This window comes from Mus caroli, unplaced genomic scaffold (assembly GCF_978045245.1).
Source record: "Mus caroli unplaced genomic scaffold, Mus_caroli_1 scaffold_1, whole genome shotgun sequence".
In the NCBI taxonomy this organism is placed as follows: domain Eukaryota; kingdom Metazoa; phylum Chordata; class Mammalia; order Rodentia; family Muridae; genus Mus; species Mus caroli.
This window is the reverse complement of record NW_028227256.1, coordinates 17226780-17249624: the sequence shown is the minus strand read 5'-3', so window position 1 is coordinate 17249624 and position 22845 is coordinate 17226780. Positions and strand designations below refer to the sequence as shown.

The following is a 22845-nucleotide window of genomic DNA, read 5'->3' as shown; positions in this document are numbered from 1 at the left end:
AGTAGATCAAGGGAATAGAATTGAAGTCCAAAAAATGAACCCACACACCTATGGTCACTTGATCTTTGACAAAGGAGTTAAAACTATTCAGTGGAAAAGACAGCATTTTCAGCAAATGGTGCTGGTTCAACTGTTGGTCAGCATGTAGAGGAATGCAAATAGATCCATTCTTTTCTTGTTGTCCAAGCAGATCAAGGACCTCCACAGATACATTGAAGCTTAAAGTTAAATAACCTTATTAAAAAATGGGTTATAAAGCTACACAAAGAATTCTCATCTGAGGGAACTTGAATGCCCGAGAAGCACCTAAAAAAATGTTCAATATCCTTAGGCAAATGGCTAAGATCAAAACCCCAGGTGACAGGTGCTGGCAAGTATGTGGAGAAAGAGGAAGACTCCTCCATTGCTGGTGGGATTTCAAGCTGGTACAACCAATGCAATATTGTTTATAGATATTACACAGTGTATTTCTAGAACCTATTCATATTACACATATGAAACTTTATTGCTTTGCACTTACTTGACTCAGTTACCCTCCAGACAATCCCCCATACCACCTTATACTCTGTGCTCCTGAAATTTAGATCCATTAGATTTCTGATAGAAGTAGTCTATTTTTCCCATGCTCTGGTTAATATCACTCAGTACAATATCTTATGAATTTATCAACATTACCACAAGAAGCAGGGGCTTATCATTTTCAAAGTTAAATTATATTTCATCATAAGTGTATATGACATTTTTTGCACTCATTCATCTATTGATGGACACCATGGATGCTTTATGTCTACCTATTGTGAGTTGTGCTAAACATGTTGATTACACTTTTTTAATGGGATATAAAAGAGAAAGGAGTCACTTCAGCAGCCAGGGAGACAGAGGATACCTTCTGTAGCTAAAGAAAATTCAGTGAAAATATAATTTGAATTTCCAAGGGGTTAGTAGCAGCTTGCAATGGTGAGCCCTAGAGAGGCTTGTGGATTCAGACCAGGAGGCGAGTGGAGCAATCAGTCTTGGGGTGGGGGGAGGACCTCTTTGTGTCTGTTATAAGTGATAAGAGACTTGTCTCAAGTCCCCAAGACAGAGGGTATCTGACAAGGAATAAAAATACAGTCTATAGAAGACAAACAACTTGAGACAATCTCCTGAATAACCCAACTTTAAACTGGAAAACAGATCTAAAATTGGAGAGGATGTTATATATTCTTCTATAGTTGTAATATTTGAGAATACAATTGTAAATATTTGAGAAGATAAACATGCATATCCTAATTTGAGTACCACAGAATGTGATTATACATTGAAATGTCACACATACATCTGTAAAGATGTTCCATTCCTATGTGTCAATTTGTAAAAATGCATAAGCCCCCCTTTAATTCCAATGGGGAAAATATTGATTAATTTACTTTCATTCTTGGCTGGATTTTTAGATATGGTCTCCTTGTATATCCTAAATTTCAACCACCTTGGAATAATGACACTGGCTTCACTCTGTTCCAAAACTTCATGGTTTGGGGAAGTGCTGGTGGTGCCCAGGTATGTTTTTTTCTTAAAACATGCATATCATACATATGTCTTTGGTTTTCAGAGGTAGATTAATCCATCAGTCTAGCTAAAGTTTATCACCTTGATGAGGAAGAGAACACTGTAATGTTATCACAATTAGTGTCAATGACATCATAGGTATCATAGGTAGGTGTGTGTGTTTGTGGTTGCGTCAGAGTGGTTACATCAGAGGTCATTTTCTTCATGGGTTCCTTCAACAGTCCTAATAGAGAACAGGGTTTTAGGGACATATACAGAAAGGAGGTGTCAATTATAGAGGCTCATCCATTCCTTTTCCTACTTATGGGCAATAAAGAAAGAATCGGAAAGTAAAGGACTTGTCAGATACTACATATTTGATTAGGGACACAACCAACTGCAGTGTACAGACACAAATATGTATTTGGTGGCATAGTAGCCTGAATAATGAATCCTTCTATCCAAGAAAAAATTGGCTCTCCAATGGAACACAATTTCAGTTTTAGCTGTAATTTACTTTAATCAGTGCATTTGGTTTTCTATTTTTTTCTCAAAAGCGAGAAAAAAAAAGATCCAAGTTTGCTCATTTAATTTTTATCACAGTGACTTTTTTAAAAGGGAGCTTTGCCTGTGTGTTCTTTGTTAGGAACAACTCAAATTACCCAGGGTCACCAGTTCTAAAAAAAAGAAACTTGCATACATTCAATCTCTGCTTTTTATAAATCTGCAGACTAGAATGCACAGATGAGGGGATATGTTTGTAGAGCATTTAGAGACTAGAACAAAATAAAAAAAAATCACAGCTAAATATTCATTCAAGTTCCCAGTAAAAGGATGACACTTTTAAATGAAGAAAGCCTAAAATTCATGATTAGGATAGCTAGCAAGACTAATTGTGTTTTAATATTTTGTTTAATTTAGTTTTTAAAAAAACTTTTATGTACTGGGGAATACTTTCTCAAGTCCCATAGATTAAAATTATTGATTTGAACCAAACTCTATTTAATTTCTGCATTTAATAATAGTTTAAAAGCATTATTTCCATCAAGTTTTATAAATACAGTATTTCTTTCTATAATAAAATGAATGTTTTGCTCATACCTCAAATAGGTATGTACATTTTGCTAGTGTATAACTTAAAACCAGAGATTTGCTAGCTAGGGCTTGGTGTTACTCTTTTTGAATATGTTTGCAAATGAGTTGTTTGTGGGTCCCTGTAACTAGGTTGTAGTTGTTGTCAAGTCAGTTCAGGTCGTACCTGCTTTGCACTAATAGAGCTGTATTTAAAGTGTTATTGTACAAACTGTTTCCATGCAGGCACATTAGGAAATTCATTCATGCATTATTATTTCATTAGAGCACTTTCAATTCAAGTCTGATTGCAAATATGATGTGATTTAATGAGCAAGGGATGACCATTAGGTCAGCTGTCGGTCTTTGTTTTAAAGATGGTGAACTCAAGCCTAGGGAAGTTAATGGTCATCGTGCTCAAGATCACCTTGTTAATAGAAGAGGAAGGTGAATAGTAAGAACATTCCACACGAGTGGGATGCTTTTCAATCCAACTAAGCTTTGCCCCTCCTTCATCCCTCCGTAGAGGTGCTAGCCCAAGTTTTCATAAATATGTATACACAGGTTGGATCCACATACAAGGAATATGTAGACATATTGAATTATGGATTTTATATTTGCAATCTCTGACTAGTTCTGCTAATGCTGTTTTAAAATGTGAAACTCTCACATTTTAATGTTATGCTTTTGTGAATGAATCGTGCAATTTGGAGGACTGTAAGATTGTTTGAAATATGTGGACAGTCCACATTGACCTTTTAATGTGATGCCTGTTAGAGGAGAAATGTAATTTCCAAAGGGATTTGTTAACTACTTTGTCTGTAGTAATATTGATAGACAAAACCTGTTGAAATATGCCGGTGTGCTCAATCAATAATTAAAGAGGTCTTTACTTAAGAATTCTATGAGAAAAACCAATCCTTAGACCTTTGGCATAACTTAGGATGTTATTTTATAGATTTTTAGAAGTAACAATCTACACCTGAAAAACTTCCAAATTTATGCATGCAGAGATTTTGGAATTGACATTTTGGAAAGTGATGGGAACACTTTGATTACTGACAGCTTTTTACTTGGTCATTTCACCCACAAGGTAGGTGCCTTACTGAGGTATTTTGGGCTGTCCATCAACACTTAACCATGTATACTGGCCTTGTAATGACCTAGTACATAATTATAATAGAAATTTGTAGTAAATAATAATAAAAGGAGAACATTTTTTTTGGATTTTTTTATTAGATATTTTCTTCATTTACATTTCAAATGCTATCCCAAAAGTCCCCTATACCCGCCCCCTGCCCTGCTCCCCTACCCACTCACTCCCACTTCTTGGCCCTGGCATTCCCCTGTCTGGGGCATATAAAGTATGCTAGACCAAGGGTCCTCTCTTCCCAATGATGGCTGACTAGGACATCTTCTGCTACATACACAGCTAAAGACACAAGCTCTGGGAGTACTGACTAGTTCATATTGTTGTTCCACCTATAGGGTTGCAGACCCCTTCAGCTTTTGGGTACTTTCTCTGGCTCCTACATTGGGGACCCTGTGTTCCATCCTATAGATGACTGTGAGCATCCAGTTCTGTATTTGCCAGGCATTGGCAAAGCCTCACCGGAGACAGCTATATCAGGGTCCTTTCAGCAAAATCTTGCTGGAGTATTCAGTAGTGTCTGTGTTTGGTGGCTGATTATGGGATGGGCCCCGGGGTGGGGCAGTATCTGGATGGTCCATAAAAGGAGAACATTTTATTTGTTGTAGTGATGATACTAATCATATAATTCAAGTACTTTGAGTTGCAGTACTGAATCCATGTAAATCATAAATTAGTAATAATCTGAAGAATTATTTGATTCAGATGTAGATTTTTTTCATATGTGCAAGTTCATTATTATACCCAATAATTTAAGTTGACTGCCATGGCTCACATCTACAATCACAGCAATACAGAGGTTGAGGCAGGAGATTTGATACAAAATTGGGGTACAAAATGAGATTATCTCCAAATCAAAAGCAAACAAATAATCTCCACCTTAATGATTTGGTTTCATTTTCTAGTTTAAATTTCCCAAAGACTGTGAATAGTATAAGCCATACTGTCCCTCTTCTATGATGTTCTAAGCTTTGTTATCAGATTTATTCATCATTATCCAATCTAGCAGGTCACTAGAGGGTGTAAAGAGGCTATAGAGATTTGTATAGTTTGTTATTTTGTGATGAGATTTTGTTGGGTGAGTTTTCTGATCGCCTATCTGAAACTTAGGAAAGTATGGTGGCTGTGTGTTGCCTGGTAGGGAGTGCTTCTGAGTCCCAGTTAGGTGTGTACACTGGGGGTATGGTGAGGGGTCCCAGATAGAATGTTTTTCTAGGAATGGGGAACTTACAGAAAGGAATGAGGATGGGCTAGAAGGTCAGGGTTGAGAGGGTCCACAGGAGGGAGGAAAACTGTGTCTGCTTTGAGGATCTATGGACTCTCCAGGAAATGGAGCAAGAGAGGGAAGATGGGCTCCTGTAGATGGTCTGCTACAGGGCTGGGAATGAGTAGGAATTGGAAATGGAAGACAAAAAAGAAGAGTGAATGCCTACCTCATTCTCTTGCTAGCTTGCCCCATGGATTTCCAGGGAGAGAGAGTCTCTAGTGTTGGTGGCTGAGACAAAGGAATGTGTGTGAGTTAAGATTTCAGATATACTTACATAGCCTTTCAATAAATATGGGTTTCTATATTATTAATCTCAGACTACAGATGGTTTCTCCTGCATTGCACACTCCAAGAAACCTTGTGGAGTTCTTTTTACATTGACATAGCCAAAATATATGATACAAACAACTTAGGGAGGAAATATCTATTTTGGCTCAGTTTCATGGACTTATGTTCTTCATGGTAGGGAAGAAATGGTGGCTGCAAATTATGATAGATGTTTCTCCTATCACAACAGATGAGGAAGTGTGTGATAGGAACCAGGAGGTGGGTATATATTCAGAGTCCTTCCTCTAATGACGTATTTCTCCCAAGTGAGTCTCCTTCATCTCCTCAAGGTTGCATAACCTCTGAAAATTTTACCACTCACTAGAGAACAATGTATCAGAATGCAAGCTCATGAAAAACACTTCATATTCCAGACATAACATTAAAAGGTACTTCCATGGTTAGGAGGACCATTTTCCCTTCAGTTTCCAAGCCTGGCCTCTGAGGCTTCAGACTTCCAGTTAACTTCCCATGTTCTTATTTCTGAATCACACATATATTAGCAATGACACATTACTCACCTTTCTTGTGGCTGTGACTAACACCTGAATGGATCGATTTTGGCTTACATTTGGAAGGTAGATTTATCATGAGAAGTTACAGAAGCAGGAGCAAGAGACAGTTGCTCATATGGCATGTAAGTTCAGGAAGCAGGGCCATGGATAAATGCCTGTGCTCAGCTCACTTTCTTATTCTTCCCCAAGTCTGGGGGACTCTATCCCCTCTTCAGGGTTGAGCTTTCCAGCTCAGGTAACCTAATCCAACAAATCCCTACCAACCATCCTCAGAGCCATGCCTCCTAGGTGATTGTAGATCCTGTCAGCCTCACAACGCATTGTTAACAATCTGGAGGCAGAAGATGGCTTGCATACTTCTTGGGATCCATAGAGAGAATATTCACTTCAGTTTGTTCTTGAGCGTATTTAGAAGAGATACATGTGCTAACTGACTCTTTTACTTGCATTGGAGATTATTCACAGATATATCATGAATTAAACAATTTAAAACAGGATTTAAGTTATTTTCTTACTGAGTTACACCTTCCTTTATTTAGCACTCAACTTTTTAATTAATTTTCCTTTGAACCATCTTTTTTTTTTTTTCCTGCAGTTTTTCCTTTCCAATGAGAGTTCTGTTGACTTAGATTATGACTTGTCTCCCCAGCCTTCAGTGTTTCCAGAGGGGATGCTGCCAGGTCAATGGACCCTAAGTCCAGTAATGACCTTTAAAATATATACTAACACTAGATGCCCACTAATCTGAGTAACTGTCTTGGCAAATTAATGTTTAACTCTCTTAATTGATGTTAACTATACATCGTAATTAGTGGAAGAGTGACATAAGTTAAGATGTAAATTATGACCAAAGGATACTTACCATGAGACAATAAAAAATAATCATACCCCTGAGGCTATTTACTAGAATTACAGTCTAGCTGCAGCCTTTGAGACTCTTTAACAAATGCAGCCCAAGAGCTACTGATAAAAAACTCCTGAGCATGTTTGTTCTAGAGAATTCTAGATGCTGATAAGTCACCCAAATAATAAAGCCACTAAATTTTATATCTAACTGCTACCTAGATGATGATATTGTTCAGACAGAATTAATAAGATTTTTTTGGATATTTTCATTATTTAATTTCAAATGTTATCCACTTTCCCAGTCCCCCACCCATCCACCCCCTGAAAACCCTCTATCCCATCCTCCCTCCTCCTGCTTCTATAAGGGTTTTCTTCCATCCACCCACACCCACCTCCCTGCCCTCAGTTCCCCTATACTGAGGCATCTATTGAGCCTTCATAGGACCAAGGAATTCATTGATGTGCCATTTCTTTGAAGTATTTTCTATGAGGACCTTGTCCTAAGGGAGTGGCTAATGTAATTTACTCTTTTATCCTATGCTGTGATGGTAAAACCTTTGGAACTGTAATCTCAAGTAAGTCTAAAGATGCACTAAGTACTATGAGGATTACAGTTGATCAAATTGGGCCATATTAACAATTTCTGTTAAAAAGGGAAATCTTAGCTGCTGCTTTCCAAATAAATAAACAAACAAACAAATAAATAAATAAATGTGGGATGACATAAGTTAATTGTCTTCATTACAATAATTATTTTACTGTCTACTTGGACACTGTGATCCTGTAGTTTTTAAGTATACTCAGTAAAATAAATGTGCAAAAACAGGATTGAAGGTTCTGAGAAATCTTTTGATTGACACAAATAAAATGACAATTAATCTTTAATTCATAAAATTTTAAAGTTTATTTTGGAGCACAGGTATTATTATTATTATTATTGTTATTAAATGTGAAAGGATGATGGGCTGGCTGTGGAATAGGATTTTAGCCTCTGTCTTTCAATCTTATCTGGTTTTGTGGAATTAAGTTTTGTTTTGTTTTGTTTTGTTTTGTTTTAGAGAATTTGGCCTTCTCGGTTATATTTAATTGATGCTATACAATTATTGTAAGGTAGTCATATACTCAGACAGATACTAGTTTATTTTGTTTTGTTAGTAGAGTAGAATTGAATGTATTTGTTTTTGTGTTCACATGCACAGAATACTTTTAATCTCCAAGAAGCAAGGTTTGGGCATGCCTCCTCTTAGCTTGGTTAGGCAGTTTCTCACGCTTGCTGCTCAACATCCCACTTAATCGTCACCCCTCTTTCATGTTTAGAAACATCCATGTTTGGATTTAAATTATGGTCTCTCTTGTCTTCTGAGTATCTGCAGGATGACTGCCTTTGGATTGCTACTGGGAACAATTTGATATTTGTTTCAAGCAGCCAGCCATTTTTACAGGCATCATGGTTATATCAGACGTGTGCTGAAATGAAACATGCTCATATGTATAGGTGTAGTATAATGTATGCAAATATATTCTATACAATTTAGCAGAAAAGAAGTAGATGACAAGAATAATATGGCAAAGTGTGAATTGTTGATTCTGGATCTTTTCTAAGCAGAAAATTCTCTGCACTTTCAACTTCTTCGTTCCTTGGAAAATGTTTATAATAAAAATGTAAGTTAAACTACCCAGCATCTGCCAGTGGGCCTGCTTCATTCTTTAGCCATTGTCCCAAGGGGTTATTTCTCATTTTCATTGGGAATTTGTCTACCCCAGTTTAGACCTTTCATCTTTTTCGTGTCTCTAAATTCTGTTTCAGGGACCCTCTTTTTTCAATATGCTTGCTCCTGCTGGGAGAAATCCCATTTTCTCTTGTGGTTTCAATTACCATCCATGCTGATATCTCCCACATATTTGCATTTTCTACCACCTAATTCTCTGCTTTCGGTTTTAATCATTATTTTTGTTTTCCTCCCCCGCCCCACTTTCTCACTTGATTCCTATTGTCCTGTGTTGCATCTTTTCAAAGATATTTTTCTCATTTCTCACGTACTCATTATGCTTTGACAGTCTAGCTATTGGGATTAAATTTTTAACATGCCTGCTGGTTGTGATGATGTTGTAATTATATTAACAATGTTAAGCCATACCTCAGCAATTCCAGACTTCAAGTTTGAAACTTCTTTTTTTCCCCCTTCCTTTCTTAATGCTCAAAGTCTTCATGCATGCATATGATATGTTTTGATCTACTCCACTCCTTCATTCTTACATTCCAACTCCCTCTTTATCTCCCACACTATTCCCTCCTAATGTCATGTGATTTTTTAAAATAGATCTATTGAGTCCACTTAGTGATACCTATAGGTACCAAGACATAGGACCATCTGCTGGAACATGGGTAGCTTCTCAAGGACCACACCCTTGAAGAAAACCATCTCCCCACCCCCCAGCAGCCATCAAGGCCCCAAAGCTTTTCAACTTGGGATGTCACCTCTGTTTATCTTCTTTCTTTATTTACCCTCTCAGCCTGGCCTCTGCTACCTCACTTTCTATTGGCCCTACCTTTGAAAGTAAATGTTATATGGAAATATTTACTAAGGAAAGCATACAGTGTGTTTTGCAAGCACATTTTTAATTAAAATAGAATTACATCACTTTGGCCTTTTCCTTTTCTCCATTCAAACTCTTCCATACCCCATCCAGCTCTCAAATTGATAGTCCTTTTTTACTCTAGACAAAGGACTATGGGCAACTGCTTACTGTTAGAAGAGGAAAAATTAGCTTCTCCCAGGGAAGAGCCCTCTTATTTTTTATATAATAAATAGTGGTCAGCCCTGAAACCAAAATACATACAAAACAAACAATAAAAAAGAATCTAGCAGACTTTATATATTTGTGCATGATATACACATATATGTCTATGTGTGTGTGACAGTAATTACCACATTTTTTTAATATAAAGCAAATCAACTGTGCATCACTAGATAAGTGATGCACTATCTATTTTCCTTAGAGTGATCCCTTTATATTCCCAGACTTAAACCCAAGTCTCTTCAACTAAAGGGTAACCATGATTCAGACTCCTGGTGATATGAATTGATTTTTTTCTTCTTCTCGTTATATGATATAACCCAGTCACAGAGCACATAACTCTATTGTTCTGGGGCTTCTTTGGTGCAATAATATGTCCATGATCTTTGTCTGTGTCTTCTTGTGCTGTAGTAATTTATTCTAGTCATTGTGTGTTATTCCATTTTATGACTGTACCAAATATTTTCTCATGATCAAATTCTGTTTATTGAGTTCATAACAAGAATTGTTGGTATTGGAGAGTTTCTAACTATTTTCTCCCTTATTTTTCTCATTAAAAAATAGTATATATAGTCTCTTGGAACTTTAAAACTTACACTCAGAACTCATGCAATTCAAGTCACTCATCGGTGTATGTGTGTGTCTGTGAGGGTGTGTGTGTGGGTGTTCAAGATTAAAGCACATTTCCCTTGAGTCATTCAGCAGAGATGAGAGTATTCTGCAGGAGTTGTTCTTCCTGATTCAGAACTCCTGGAAGTACCAGCTTGCCTGCATTCTTGAATCTGGTAACAGATTATTTACTTCAGTTGTCCATTAAGACATTTTCCCCAGCAGACATTTTCCTTTATAAATTAACTGTTTAAGTTAAGGTATAAAGCAGGGTTTCATCATACCACCTCTGTGGATGTTTCAATCCACTTTCTGTTCACACATCTGTCTCCCTCTTGTCTTTCCCATCATCCATCCTTGTTTGCTACCAAGCTTCATTTTTTCTTTTTGCTTTCATCTCATATGCATTCCCATTGTCCTGTCTTCTCATTCTCTCACTTCTTTAAGGTTCCTTCTTCCCAATGCTTCTCTACAGCTTGCTCTATTGCCATCTTGCTATTTCTGTGTTACCCATGCCCAGGATAGATGATGCTTCCCCTGGGGCAGGCAGTGTGATATATCCAGAAACCCGGGGACAGCTGTTCCTGTCTGAAGAACCTTTGGTTGCTTCCCCACCTTCAGTTCTTCTCCTACCTCTTTGTGTATTTGTGGTGTGTTCAATTCTTTATTAGGAATAGAATCTTATTAATGATAAACGTTTTCATTTTCCTTTGATTTTTATACTGACTACATACACTGAGTGCTTCTTTCTGTTGCTTGTTTGCATTTGTTGCTGTTTTTCTTATTGTAGATTTTTGAAAAAAACTTTAATGGTTTTCAACAGAGCCAACAGCTTAGTTGAATGAGCTTTGCTAGAGAGGTTTTTGTGGGAAAATGTTAGAAAGAGCTGTTTTATTTTAGACATTTTAAAAAATTTCTTTTTCTGTGTTATCTTTAGAGAAGCTAACCTCTTTGATTTTCAACACATGTGTAAATTTGCATCACCACAACTACCATAATCAATATACAGAAAAGTTGTCTCAACCACTGCTTCCCCCCAGGCTTCATCTCTCCAGCCACATCCTCCACTCACTACTAACTCTGGAGTACCACTAACCTGCTCTCTGTCTGGATGCCTTCTTGCTCAATAATTCCATAAGTGGGATTGCATGGTTTGCATCCTTTGGGGATTGGGTTCTTTCATTGCCAAATGTATTTAGGGATTCATGCAACTTGTTACATTTAGTATCTTATTTTTTATTTTTAATGAATTATATGCTACTACACAGATGTAACATAGTTCTTTTGTTCATTTCTTTGTTGTAAACCATTTGAGCTATTTTCTAGATCTGGTGATAATAAGCAGCTTGGCATAACCATTTGTGTAATGTTTTATATGAACACCACTTCTCATTTCTATAAGATAATTACCCAGCAATTAAATGGCTGTGTCATGTGAGAAATGATGAGAAACTGCCAAAGTAGTTCCCATCATAGCTATTCCATTATGTATTCCATGTTTGGCATGTGAACTTTAGTAGAAGGATCTAATCTTCATAGGTCCTTGATGCTGTCATTTTTTTAAAAAATAAAATTCTAGTAGATATATCTTACTTGCATTTCCCTACTTTATATGAAATTAAACATTTTTAAATGTGATACATTGTCATGGACACATTTCAATTTAGAGGTATGTCTTAACTTTTTCCTTGATTGTATTTTTACTTTTGAGCTTTACAGTTTCTTTCTGTTTTCTGTTTAAGTTCTTTTTCATAAATATGAGTAGCAAGTGTTCTCTTGTCTTAATAATTTCAGTGCATAGCTTGTAATTTTCTTGTTTTAATCATTTTTACTTGTGTGTTCTGACTACATTTAATATTACTGGTAGTCTTACTTTGTTTTTTTCTCTTTTCTTTCTTTTTAAAAATTCAAAGGGAAGTCTATGTATGTCAGCTGGGATCAAAACTCCCCAAAGATGGGAACTGACCATTTCAAACACAACTTTTGTTAATTTTGATCGCAACTGTGTGGCCATCAGAACCTGTTCTGGCTGTTCCCAAGGACAGGGTAAGTTTGAACAGACAGGACCGATGGTAAACAAGATCAGAGCTCAGGTGAGTATGACAAATAGTGGCAGAGGTATTATGGGTCAATATTTCCTTTAGTTGTAAGATTATATCAATAGAAATTGTTCAACTTTCACAAAGGAATCCAGGAGGATGGGGCATGTCTTCTGGCATTCTCATCCTCTGTATGTTTCAATGATCATCACATTTTGTGATTATCTTTGTGTGGCTCATGTGTATACTCAGCTTCATAAAGTAGAGGTATCTCTCTTAAGTAGTGTCTATTTTTAAACTTGTACATGGAAGAAAAGCTGCTGTCTAGTGGGAACTTCATCCATACAATGAATAAATGAAGTTATGTGGCTAATGGACACACGGACATTAACTGACTTATTTACACCTCTGCTGAGAGATCCAGAGCCAGGGTACTTAATGCTTTCAGCAGCTTAGGCTGTGATGTGTGTGGAAAGAAAACAAGGGCAGTTCTTGATGACTTGTTAACTGCAATACAAGGTGGTGAGAAATAACCCCTTGGAGAACTCATGGACCAAGGTGAAAAGAGGCACAGAACTATTTAGTTGATCTGATCATTGTAAACAGCCATACCAAGTAATCCAAGTAAATATGCTCTTGTGGTTTGAATCACCACTTTAGATAATTGTTTGTTTTTTTTTAATTAAATGAATAATCAGCAAGTTCCCACTTTACTCTTTTACCCCTGTGTTGGCAGAACCAAAGATTGGGGGATTTGCGTTTAAGATTCTGAAACAGTCATATGAATATTAAAACACCCTATGGCAAATACTTCAGTTCATACTTCTCCAGTTCTATGATGATTTCATATCATTCATCAGATACTGAGAAATAAAACCCTCATCATTGGATAATGTTGGGTGAATAAGATTTTCATTTGTTTAAAAATTGTCTATTATAGGCGCTACATAATGAACTAGAGTGTACAGACAGGAAAAAAAACCCACACAGCTCTTCAAAAACAAATATACAAGAATATAATCTCAGAAGACTGATGAGGGCAGTCTTGGTAAAGTGACCACAGTCAGGGAAGGACTAGGGATAACTTTGGAGGGAACAGGGGTGGGTGAGCTTTGGAGGGAACAGGTTAGCTTTGGAGGGACCATGGATGGGTGTCCTTTGACTCTCCCACAGGGGTACAAAGGGTGAAGGAAAATTACAACAGAAAAGAAGGACTCCTTCTAGGTGTTACAAATAGCATTGGCATACACCAGGTTTGCTTGAGAAATGAAACATAAGCATAAGGAGATTATAAAGGCAAGGATGCCATGGTATTGGCAAGTTTTATACATTATTAAAAGTATACCTTACACATTTTGCACACATGGTTTGCTTCACTGCATGTAACCCCCTGTAAGCAGACTTAAAATGCTATATCGTTATACATCTTGTTCTTATGGTTTTTTGTCTTTATTTTCTGTACTTTACAGGTAATTAACAATGGTATGGCAATGTATGTATCAGATGCTGTGTCCTTTGTCCCTCGGTGGTAGGGAGTGTGTTCCTAGAAACAGTTTCCTAGATACAACTATCTAGGCTGGCAGTGGTGATGACATTACAGAATGACCAGGAAGTATGGCCTGAAGCTAACTAATATTTATAAAGTGTGCTCCTAGTACTGTTTATTCTAATGGTTAATAGAATGTTGGTTTCAAAAGTAAGTAAGTGAAGTATCAGCCTCACAGTCTGAGGTATTACTGATAAGATCAGGCTTATGACAAAGGAATGGAAGCCAAAAGATTAGGAGACTGGAGTATAACACCTTCTGTGTTTAGAGAATTAATGCTTGCTGTTTCTGTTTAATAGAAGAGTACCCCACATGGTATGCTTGTTATTTGGGGTAACTGTTTTGTAATTTAAAAAATGTTCTATTCATTGTAGAAAAATTAATAACATCCCTTGCTCATACTCTCCAGTTGTCAGTAGCACCAGCAAGATGACAACAGTGAACGCCCATAATGACTCAAAAGAATGACAAATGCCTCTTGTAGAATAAAATAACCAAAATAATCCCTGGTACAAAATCACTGTCCTACACAACAAACTGAACCGTGTCTGAGCATGCTGTTCATTGTCCTTAGTATCGCTACCACAAGTGCCCTGATGTAAGGGACTACTTATGTTCCCTTTTCTTAATGAGCTATAAAATGATATCATGTTCTAGAGAAAGTACTGAACAGAATCTTGTGGCTTTTAGTTGCCTTTTGTAATAACAGACTTGCGTCATGTGTAACAGTCTATATCCTAATTTGTAGGTGGATTTACTGTGAAGACCAGGCAATTGAAGTTTGTAAACTCTTCAAATTTAGTAGCATTTCCATTTCCTCATGCAGCAGTTCTGGAAGACTTAGACGGGTCCCTGTCTGGGAAAAATGGGTCTCATGTTCTTGCTTCTATGGAAACCCTCTCAGACACATGCTTGACCAATGCAAGCTTCAGTCAGATTGTCCCTGGCAGCGTCTGTGGGGAAGCTGTTCTCTTCCATCGTATGTCTATTGCTCTGTAAGTAGAATCAACTATATTCCTTTTTTTGGGGGGGTGTCAAGACAGGGTTTCTCTGTATAGCCGTGGCTAACCTGGAACTCACTTGCAGACTAGTATGGCCTTGAACTCAGAAATCCTCCTGCCTCTGCCTCCCAAGTGCTGGGATTAAAGGCGTGTGCCACCACGCCCGGCTTCAACTATATTTCTTAGCTTATCCATGGGCATGTGCATGCCATTCGATAGGCCCAAGCTTATTGAAGGAAACTTATTTTCTGTTAAGTTGGAATATCTATTTCTTTAAAAGGGAAGCGGGACTAATGTGGACCACTGTGAAGTCATGAACTTACTGTGGTTTTATGCTGGCGTAAATGACAGCTGTCAATATCTTCAGCTCAGATGTTATAGCCCATGACCCCTTATTGACATTTTGAGTTAACAGCTTCTTCTTTAAGAGACTCATGACCAACAAAATATTTGAAATTTATTCAATGAAAAGTATTATTTAAAAAAGAATCCAATAATGCCATCCTCATTTATATACATGTGCTTTCCCCAAGCTCCTTTTAAGTGCTCAGTGTGCTTCGGGGGAGCAATTGCTGATGCCTTCGCTTCCGTGCCAGGTTGCCTGACTCTAGCTCATTTTCCTTGTTAATTTCATGAACTATTGGATTCGTACAATACCTTTCCTATTAATATTGGAGCAAGCACTCCTTGGTTGTGCTACTCAAACTACTATTAAGTCAGCAGCTGGGCTGTTTATAATGCATAATAGGATTGCTTCTGCCCTCTTTAATTTCCAGGTAATGATTGCTGAGTGTCTGGGGTTCTCTCCTTTACCTATTTCAAATGCATCGTGTATATTTAGCCACACTTATTTCCTCCCTTTAAGTGTCCTGACTCCATGAATATTAAGCCAAGTAATTCCGTCAGTCCACATTGGCAACTTGTTTGAGCTAGTAAACTCCAGAGGGGGGAGACTCTCAGAGGCCGGGGTTGCACTAGCTGCTGCATACAAAGTGCACAGAGAACTGCATCTTCTCAACTTAAAAACTGAGTTATCTTTGAATAGTCCAAATATTTTCTCTCTCAGCTTTCCAAACTACTGATTATTTCCTCTACTGGTAAAGAGCCTGAGATCCATTGAGTAGCGTAAGAGTTACAGAGAGAGATATTTTCATTTCTAAACTTTGCTTGTGTGTAGGGTAACGTTTATCTTCATTCTCAGGGATGGAGCCTGACTTTCAGTATCAAAATTCTGCTTTTAACAAAAATCTGCTTTAAGGCAGGTTTGCGGAATCTACGAAAGTTACTGCTGCTTTTTTTTTCTAATATGATTTTTAACCCCCTACATGATGACAATAAGAGATTCGTACAGTTAAGGGGAACATCATGTGCCTTTATGATATTTATCTGCAGGCATTGTCAAACTCCTTTTAAATGGGTTCTTTAAGGCTTGCTTAGGTGGTTTCTTGCCTGTGCATGTGCATGTTAGTGTGAGTGTGTGTGTGTGTGTGTGTGTGTGTGTGTGTGTGTGCGCACGCACAGACAGGTGCATATGCCTGTGTGTGTGTGTGTGTGGGGGGGGCAGGATGTGCACTGTGGTAGTGAAAGCTAGGCTGAACTTCAGTCTTGTCCTATTATCTGTTCTTGGAGATCTCCCAGGCTGTGCAGCTTTTTGCTGCAGAAACAGGCCACGATCTTCCTAGTCTGGTTCTGAAGAGGTAGATGACAGTCCTAATGCAATTTTCTAAGAAGACCCCAAAGACTCCTAGTAGGGTGAAGTCATCACCTGCTTTATTTTAATGCACACCCACATTTTAAAATATAAAACCCCATGTCCTGAAAAACCTCTTTAGTACCATAAAACCTAAGATTTCTTGCCCTTTTATTTCAAAATTTCAAGTCAACCCACAAGTCTACACAAATGCTCACCTGTCACAAAAGTCACATTAGTCCTTAGAAGGCCTCTTGCATGCTCCTAGAGGTGGTTTAGCCTTTGAGTTCTAACTAAAAGAGGGCTGTTGGACTATGTGAGCTATGAGCCCCAGCAGTTCAGGGCAGCGTATGGGCTAGCACACAGCAATAGCAACAGACAACTTGAAATGCAGACCTTCCCCATGGACCTCAGGTCTCCTGAATGAGAGAGCCCAGGTGATACAAAGGAACCTTGGGACAGCCCTGCTCCCAGGTCCTTCTAATTATACACTCTGTGTTTCTACTCATCCCTCTTTGTGCTCAGTGGCTTGATCTTTGTCCCAGAGCATTATAACCTCATTAGGAACATGTCAGTGCTAATGAGCAATTTGAATTCAGCTTAGATACAAACTTTGTTGTGTTTCATGGAGAAAGGATTAATTTGTTGTGCTATTTACCCTGGGGCAAGCGCTGCTGTCTCCACTTTCAACTGTTACCCCCTTCTCTCAGCAAGCAGTCCCCAGAGGGCACAGAGTGAGGCTCTGTATATCCACACAAACAAAGCCCCCTCTCTTCTCCTCGCTGTTGATAAAATCCAATACTTGCAGTGTGATATCTTTTCTGCTAGGCTGACTCCCTTTCACTATACATAAGTTCTTTGTTTGACATTAGTGACCTTAGGATCCTGTCTCTTGCTGTCTTATTTGTGCCTGACTGGAGCCCACATCTGTGGCAGAGGTTTCTTAGACACTCTGTGACTCAACAGTAGCAGTTTGCTTCACAGAAGCAAGTGAAGTTGTCCACACTATCCAATGTCTAAGTAAAGAACAAATGGCTGCCCCCTGGGAGGCAGAGTCAACTTTATTGTTTGTTAAATGGCAACATGCTTCCTTTTCTTGACTGTGTTGTGGAAAGTGTTTAATCCCAAAATCCTGCTTCTAGCAGTATTCTCCCAGGAACCCCGGGATGAAGACCTTAAGTCAGGACCTTCTCTTAGACTCTTCTGTTAGTAACATTTCTTCCCCATGGTCCTATAGTGATAAAAGGATTTGCAGTGTCGTGGGAGTTTTCTTTTTAAAAATTTCAATCACATTTTAACTTATTCATTGTGTGTGGAGGGGCACATGTGTGCATGCCATAGTAGCTGTATGGAGGTCAGAGGAGAATGTCTTACCATGTAAAGTCCATGTAAAGTCTTAGACGTTTTTATGGGACTTGGTGGGAGGCACCATTACCTGCTGAGGCATTTTGGCTCCTATGCCCTGCTTTTTTTTTTTTTTTTTAACCTGTGTTTGGATTTATATAAATAATTTTCTTTCCCTCTATATAATCACACAGAATACATATAATGCTGTCAATACTATGTGCTTGTGTGTGAATGTGTGTGTCTAGATCTTTTTACAAAATGCTTTTAATAATTCTTTGAGAATTTCATATAATGTATTTTGATCACTTTTACCCCCCTCTCCCAACATATCCATTCCCCTCCACCACTGAGTTCAGTTTGTGCTGGCTTTTTACTCTTGGGGATGGGGTCTATCTTAGAGAGTGATTGACATTCAGGTGTCACTGTATTGAATAAACTTGCTTCCCCTAGCCCAATATTAATCAACTGCTAATAGCTCCTCAGCTAGGAGTGGAATAAATGCCCACCACCCCTATTTCATGGTGCCATTTTGTCTGGCCTGAACTTACACAAATCTTATGCATGCTGGCATAGTCTCTGTGAGTTCATACGCATCTGCCTCGATGTGTGTGGAAGACACTATTTCCTTGGTACCATCCATTTATTACCCTATTTTCTCTGTTGTTTCAGTGCTGGAAAATCTGTGAACCTTCTTTTTCCTACAAACACACATATGTGTCCAAAGCCACCCACAGCATTTTCACATTCAGTAATGATTCCCAGGTTTTTCCTGTAGTTCAACTGCTCTACTGTACGTCAATGTGCATTAGTGGATACATTAGTTGCTAGGCTAATATGGCTACTAAACACATGAAATGTGGCTAGTTTAAATTGAGATGTGTTGTAAGGATAAATTATACATCATATTTCTATAGTTGCTATGAAAAAATGATATGACATGGCTTAACAATTAGGTATTACTGGTAAAGTTGAAATGCTGTCGGATATATTAAGTTATTCTATGGTTAACATTAATTCCAGTGACACTTTTCATCTTTTTTTTCAATTTTTATTAGATATTTTCTTCCTTTACATTTCAAATGCTACCCTGAAAGTCCCCTATACCCTCACCCTGCCCTGCTCCCCTACGCACCCACTCCCACTTCTTGGCCCTGGTGTTCCCCTGTTCAGGGGAATATAAAGTTTGCAAGACCAAGGGGGCTCACTTCCCAATGATGGACAACTAGGCCATTTTCTGCTACATATGCAGCTAGAGACACGAGTTCTGGGGGTACTGGTAAGTTCATATTGTTGTTACACCTATAGGGTTGCAGACCCCTTCTGCTCCTTGGGTACTTTCTCTAGCTTCTCCATTGGGGGCCCTGTGTTGCATCCTATAGATGACTGTGAGCATCCACTTCTGTATTTGCCAGGAACAGGCATAGCCTCACGAGAGACAGCTATATTAGGGTCCTTTCAGCAAAATACTGCTGGCATATGCAATAGTTTCTGGGTTTCGTGGCTGATTATGGGATGGATCCCCGGGTGGGGCAGTCTCTGGATGGTCCATCCTTTCGTCTTAGCTCCAAGCTTTGTCCCCGAAACTCCTTCCATGGGTATTTTGTTCCCTATTCTAAGGAGGAATGAAATATCTAAGTGTTGGTCTTCCTTCTTGATTTTCTTGTGTTTTGCAAGTTATATCTTGAGTATTCTAAGTTTCTAGGCTACTATCCACTTATCAGTGAGTGCATGTCAAGTTAGTTCTTTTGTGATTGGGTTACCTCATTCAGGATGATATCCTCCAAATACATCCATAAATTTCATAAATCCATTGCTTTTAATAGCTGAGTAGTACTCCATCCTGTAAATGTACCACATTTTTCTGTATCCATTCCTCTGTTGAGGGACATCTGGGTTCTTTCCAGCTTCTGGCTATTATAAATAAGGCTGCTATGAACATAGTATAGCATGTGTTTTTATTACCAGTTGGAACATCTTCTGGGTATATGCCCAGGAGAGGTATTGCTGGATCGTCTGGTAGTACTATGTCCAATTTTTTGAGGAACCGCCAGAATGATTTCCAGAGTGGTTGTACAAGCTTGCAATCCCACCCGCAATGGAGGAGTACTCCTCTTTCTCCACATCCTCACCTGCATCTGCTGTCATCTGAATTTTTTATCTTAGCCATTCTGATTGGTGTGAGGTGGAATCTCAGGGCTGTTTTGATTTTCATTTCCCTGATGATTAAGGATGTTGAACATTTTTTCAGGTGCTTCTCAGCCCTTCAGTATTCCTCAGTTGACAATTCTTTGTTTAGCTCAGTACCCCATTTATAATAGGGTTATTTGAATTTCTGGAGTTCAGCTTCTTAAGATCTTTGTATATATTGGATATTAGTCCCCTATCAGATTTAGGATGATAAAAATTGTTTCCAATCTGTTGGTGGCCTTTTTTTGTCTTATTGACAGTATCTTTTGCCTTAGAGAAGCTTTGCAATTTTATGAGGTCCCATTTGTTGATTCTCGGTATTACAACACAAGCCATTGCTGTTCTGTTTAGGAAAATTTCCCCTGTGCCCATATTTTCAAGGCTTTCCCCCACTTTCTCCTCTATAAATTTCAGTGTCTCTGGTCTCATGTGGAGTTCTTTGATCCACTTTGACTTAAGCTTTAAACAAGGAGATAAGAATGCATCAATTCACATTCTTCTACATGATAACTCCCAGATGTGCCAGCACATTATGTTGAAAATGCTGTCTTTGTCCACAGGATGCTTTGTCAAGGATCAAGTGACAATAGGTGTGTGCGTTCATTTCTGGGTCTTCAATTCTATTCCACTGATCAACCTGTTTGTTGCTGTAGCAGTCCCATGCAGCTTTTTATCACAATTGTTCTGAAGTACTGCTTTAGGTCAGGCATGGTGATTCCACCAGAGGTTGTTTTATTGTTGAGAATAGTTTTTGCTATCCTAGGTTTTTCATTATTCCAGATGAATTTGCAAATTGACCTTTCTAACTCAGTGAAGAATTGAGTTGGAATTTTGATGGAGATTGCATTGAATCTGTAGATTGCTTTCCGCAGGATAGCTTTTTAACTATATTAATCTTGCCAATCTATGAGCATGGGAGATCTTTTTTCATATTCTGACATCTTTGAAGAAGAGGTCAACTTCTTCAACTGAAGGTTTCTTTCTTCTGAGACTTGAAGTTCTTATCATACAAACCTTTCACTTCCTTAGTTAGAGTCACACCAAGGAATTTTATATTATTTGTGACTATTATGAAGGGTGTTGTCTTCCTAATTTCTTTCTCATCCTGTTAATCCTTTGTGTAGAAAAAGGCCACTGATTTGTTTGAGTTAATTTTATATCCAGCTACTGCACTGAAGCTGTTTTTCAGGTTTAGGAGTTCTATGGTGGAATTTTTAGGGTCACTTATACATACTATCATATCATATGCAAATAGTGATATTTTGACTTTTTCCTGTCCAATTTGTATCTTTTGATTTGCTTTTGTTGTCTAATTGCTCTGGATAGGACTTCAAGTACTATACTGAATAAGTAGGGAGAAAGTGGGCAGCCTTGTCTAGTCCCTGATTTTAGTAGGATTGCTTCGAGTTTCTCTCCATTTAGTTTGATGTTGGCTACTGGTTTGCCTTATATTGCTTTTATTATGTTTAGGTATGGGCCTTGCACTCCTGATCTTTCCAAGACTTTTATCATGAAGGGATGTTGGATTTTGTGAAATGCTTTCTTAGCATCTAACAAGATGATCATGTGATTTTTGTCTTTGAGTTTGTTTATATTGTGGATTATGTTGATGGATTTCCGTATATTAATCCATCCCTGCATCCCTGGGATGAAACCTACTTGGTCATGATAGATGACTATTTTGATGTGTTCTGGGATTCGGTTTGCAAGGATTTCATTGAGTATTTTTGCATCGTTATTCATAAGGAAAATTGCTCTGAAGTTCTCTTTCTTTGTTGGATCTTTGTGTGGTTTAGGCATCAGAGTAAGTGTGGCTTCATAGAATGAATTGGGTAGAGAACCTTCTGTTTCTATTTTGTGGAATAGTTTGAGGAGGGTTGGAATTAGATCTTCTTTGAAGGTCTGATAGAACTCTGCACTAAACCCATCTGGTCCTGGGCTTTTTTTGGTTGGGAGACTATTAATGACTGTGTCTATTTCTTTAGGGGAAATAGGACTGTTTAGATCATTAATCTGATCCTGATTTAACTTTGGTAGCTGGTAGCTGTCTAGGAAATTGTCCATTTCATTCCAGGTTTTCCAGTTTTGTTGAGTATAGCCTTTTGTAGTAGGATCTGATGATGTTTTGGATTTCCTCAGGTTCTCTTGTTATGTCTCCCTTTTCATTTGTGGTTTTTATTAATTGAGATATTCTACTTGTGCCCTCTAGTTAGTCTTCCTAAGGGTTTAATCTATCTTGTTGATTTTCTCAAAGAACCAACTACTAGTTTGGTTGATTCTTTGATATGCTCTTTTTGTTTCCACTTCATTGATTTCTCATTGTACCGCCTCCAAAATTGACCATATAATCGGTCATAAAACAGGTCTCAACAGATACAAAAATATTGAAATTATCCCATGCATCCTATCAGATAACCATGGACTAAGGCTAATCTTAAATAGCAGCATAAATAATAGAAATCCAGCATTCACGTGGAAACTGAACAACACTCTACCCAATGATACCTTGATATCGGTCAAGGAAGAAATAAAGAAAGAAATTAAATACTTTTTAGAGTTTAATGAAAATGAAGCCACAACATACCCAAACTTATGGGGCACAATGAAAGCAGTCCTAAGAAGAAAACTCATAGCCCTGAGTGCCTCCAAAAAGTAACTAGAGAGAGCATACATGAGCAGCCTGACACTACACCTAGAAGCTCTAGAACAAAATGAAGCAAATAGACCCAAGAGTAGACGGCACGAAATAATCAAACTTAGGTCTGAAATCAACCTTTTCATTTTTTAAATGTGGCTGCTGCAAAATTTTAAATGAGGGAGAGATCTGTGGCTGATGTTTGTGGGTTGCTTATATTTTTACTAAGCAGATCCACTATTTCCAGTTGTGTCTTTCAAATCTATTTCAAGCTCAGTGTGACTGTGGA

At 38.0% G+C, this 22845-nt stretch overlaps 1 protein-coding gene across 3 annotated transcripts in view; it reads left to right on the top strand.

Annotated features, from left to right (window-relative positions):
• Positions 1 to 22845, top strand: part of Pkhd1 (PKHD1 ciliary IPT domain containing fibrocystin/polyductin) — a 544477-nt gene that overhangs the window by 255835 nt on the left and 265797 nt on the right. For 2 of the 3 annotated variants that reach the window (XM_021159032.3, XM_085835877.1), the window contains exons 45-48: positions 1434 to 1539; positions 3557 to 3691; positions 12025 to 12157; positions 14445 to 14691. In XM_021159032.3, the coding sequence (XP_021014691.1) occupies positions 1434 to 1539; positions 3557 to 3691; positions 12025 to 12157; positions 14445 to 14691 (621 nt within the window). The remainder of the gene's footprint in view (positions 1 to 1433; positions 1540 to 3556; positions 3692 to 12024; positions 12158 to 14444; positions 14692 to 22845) is intronic. The other variant, XM_029477026.2, reaches the window with a different exon arrangement.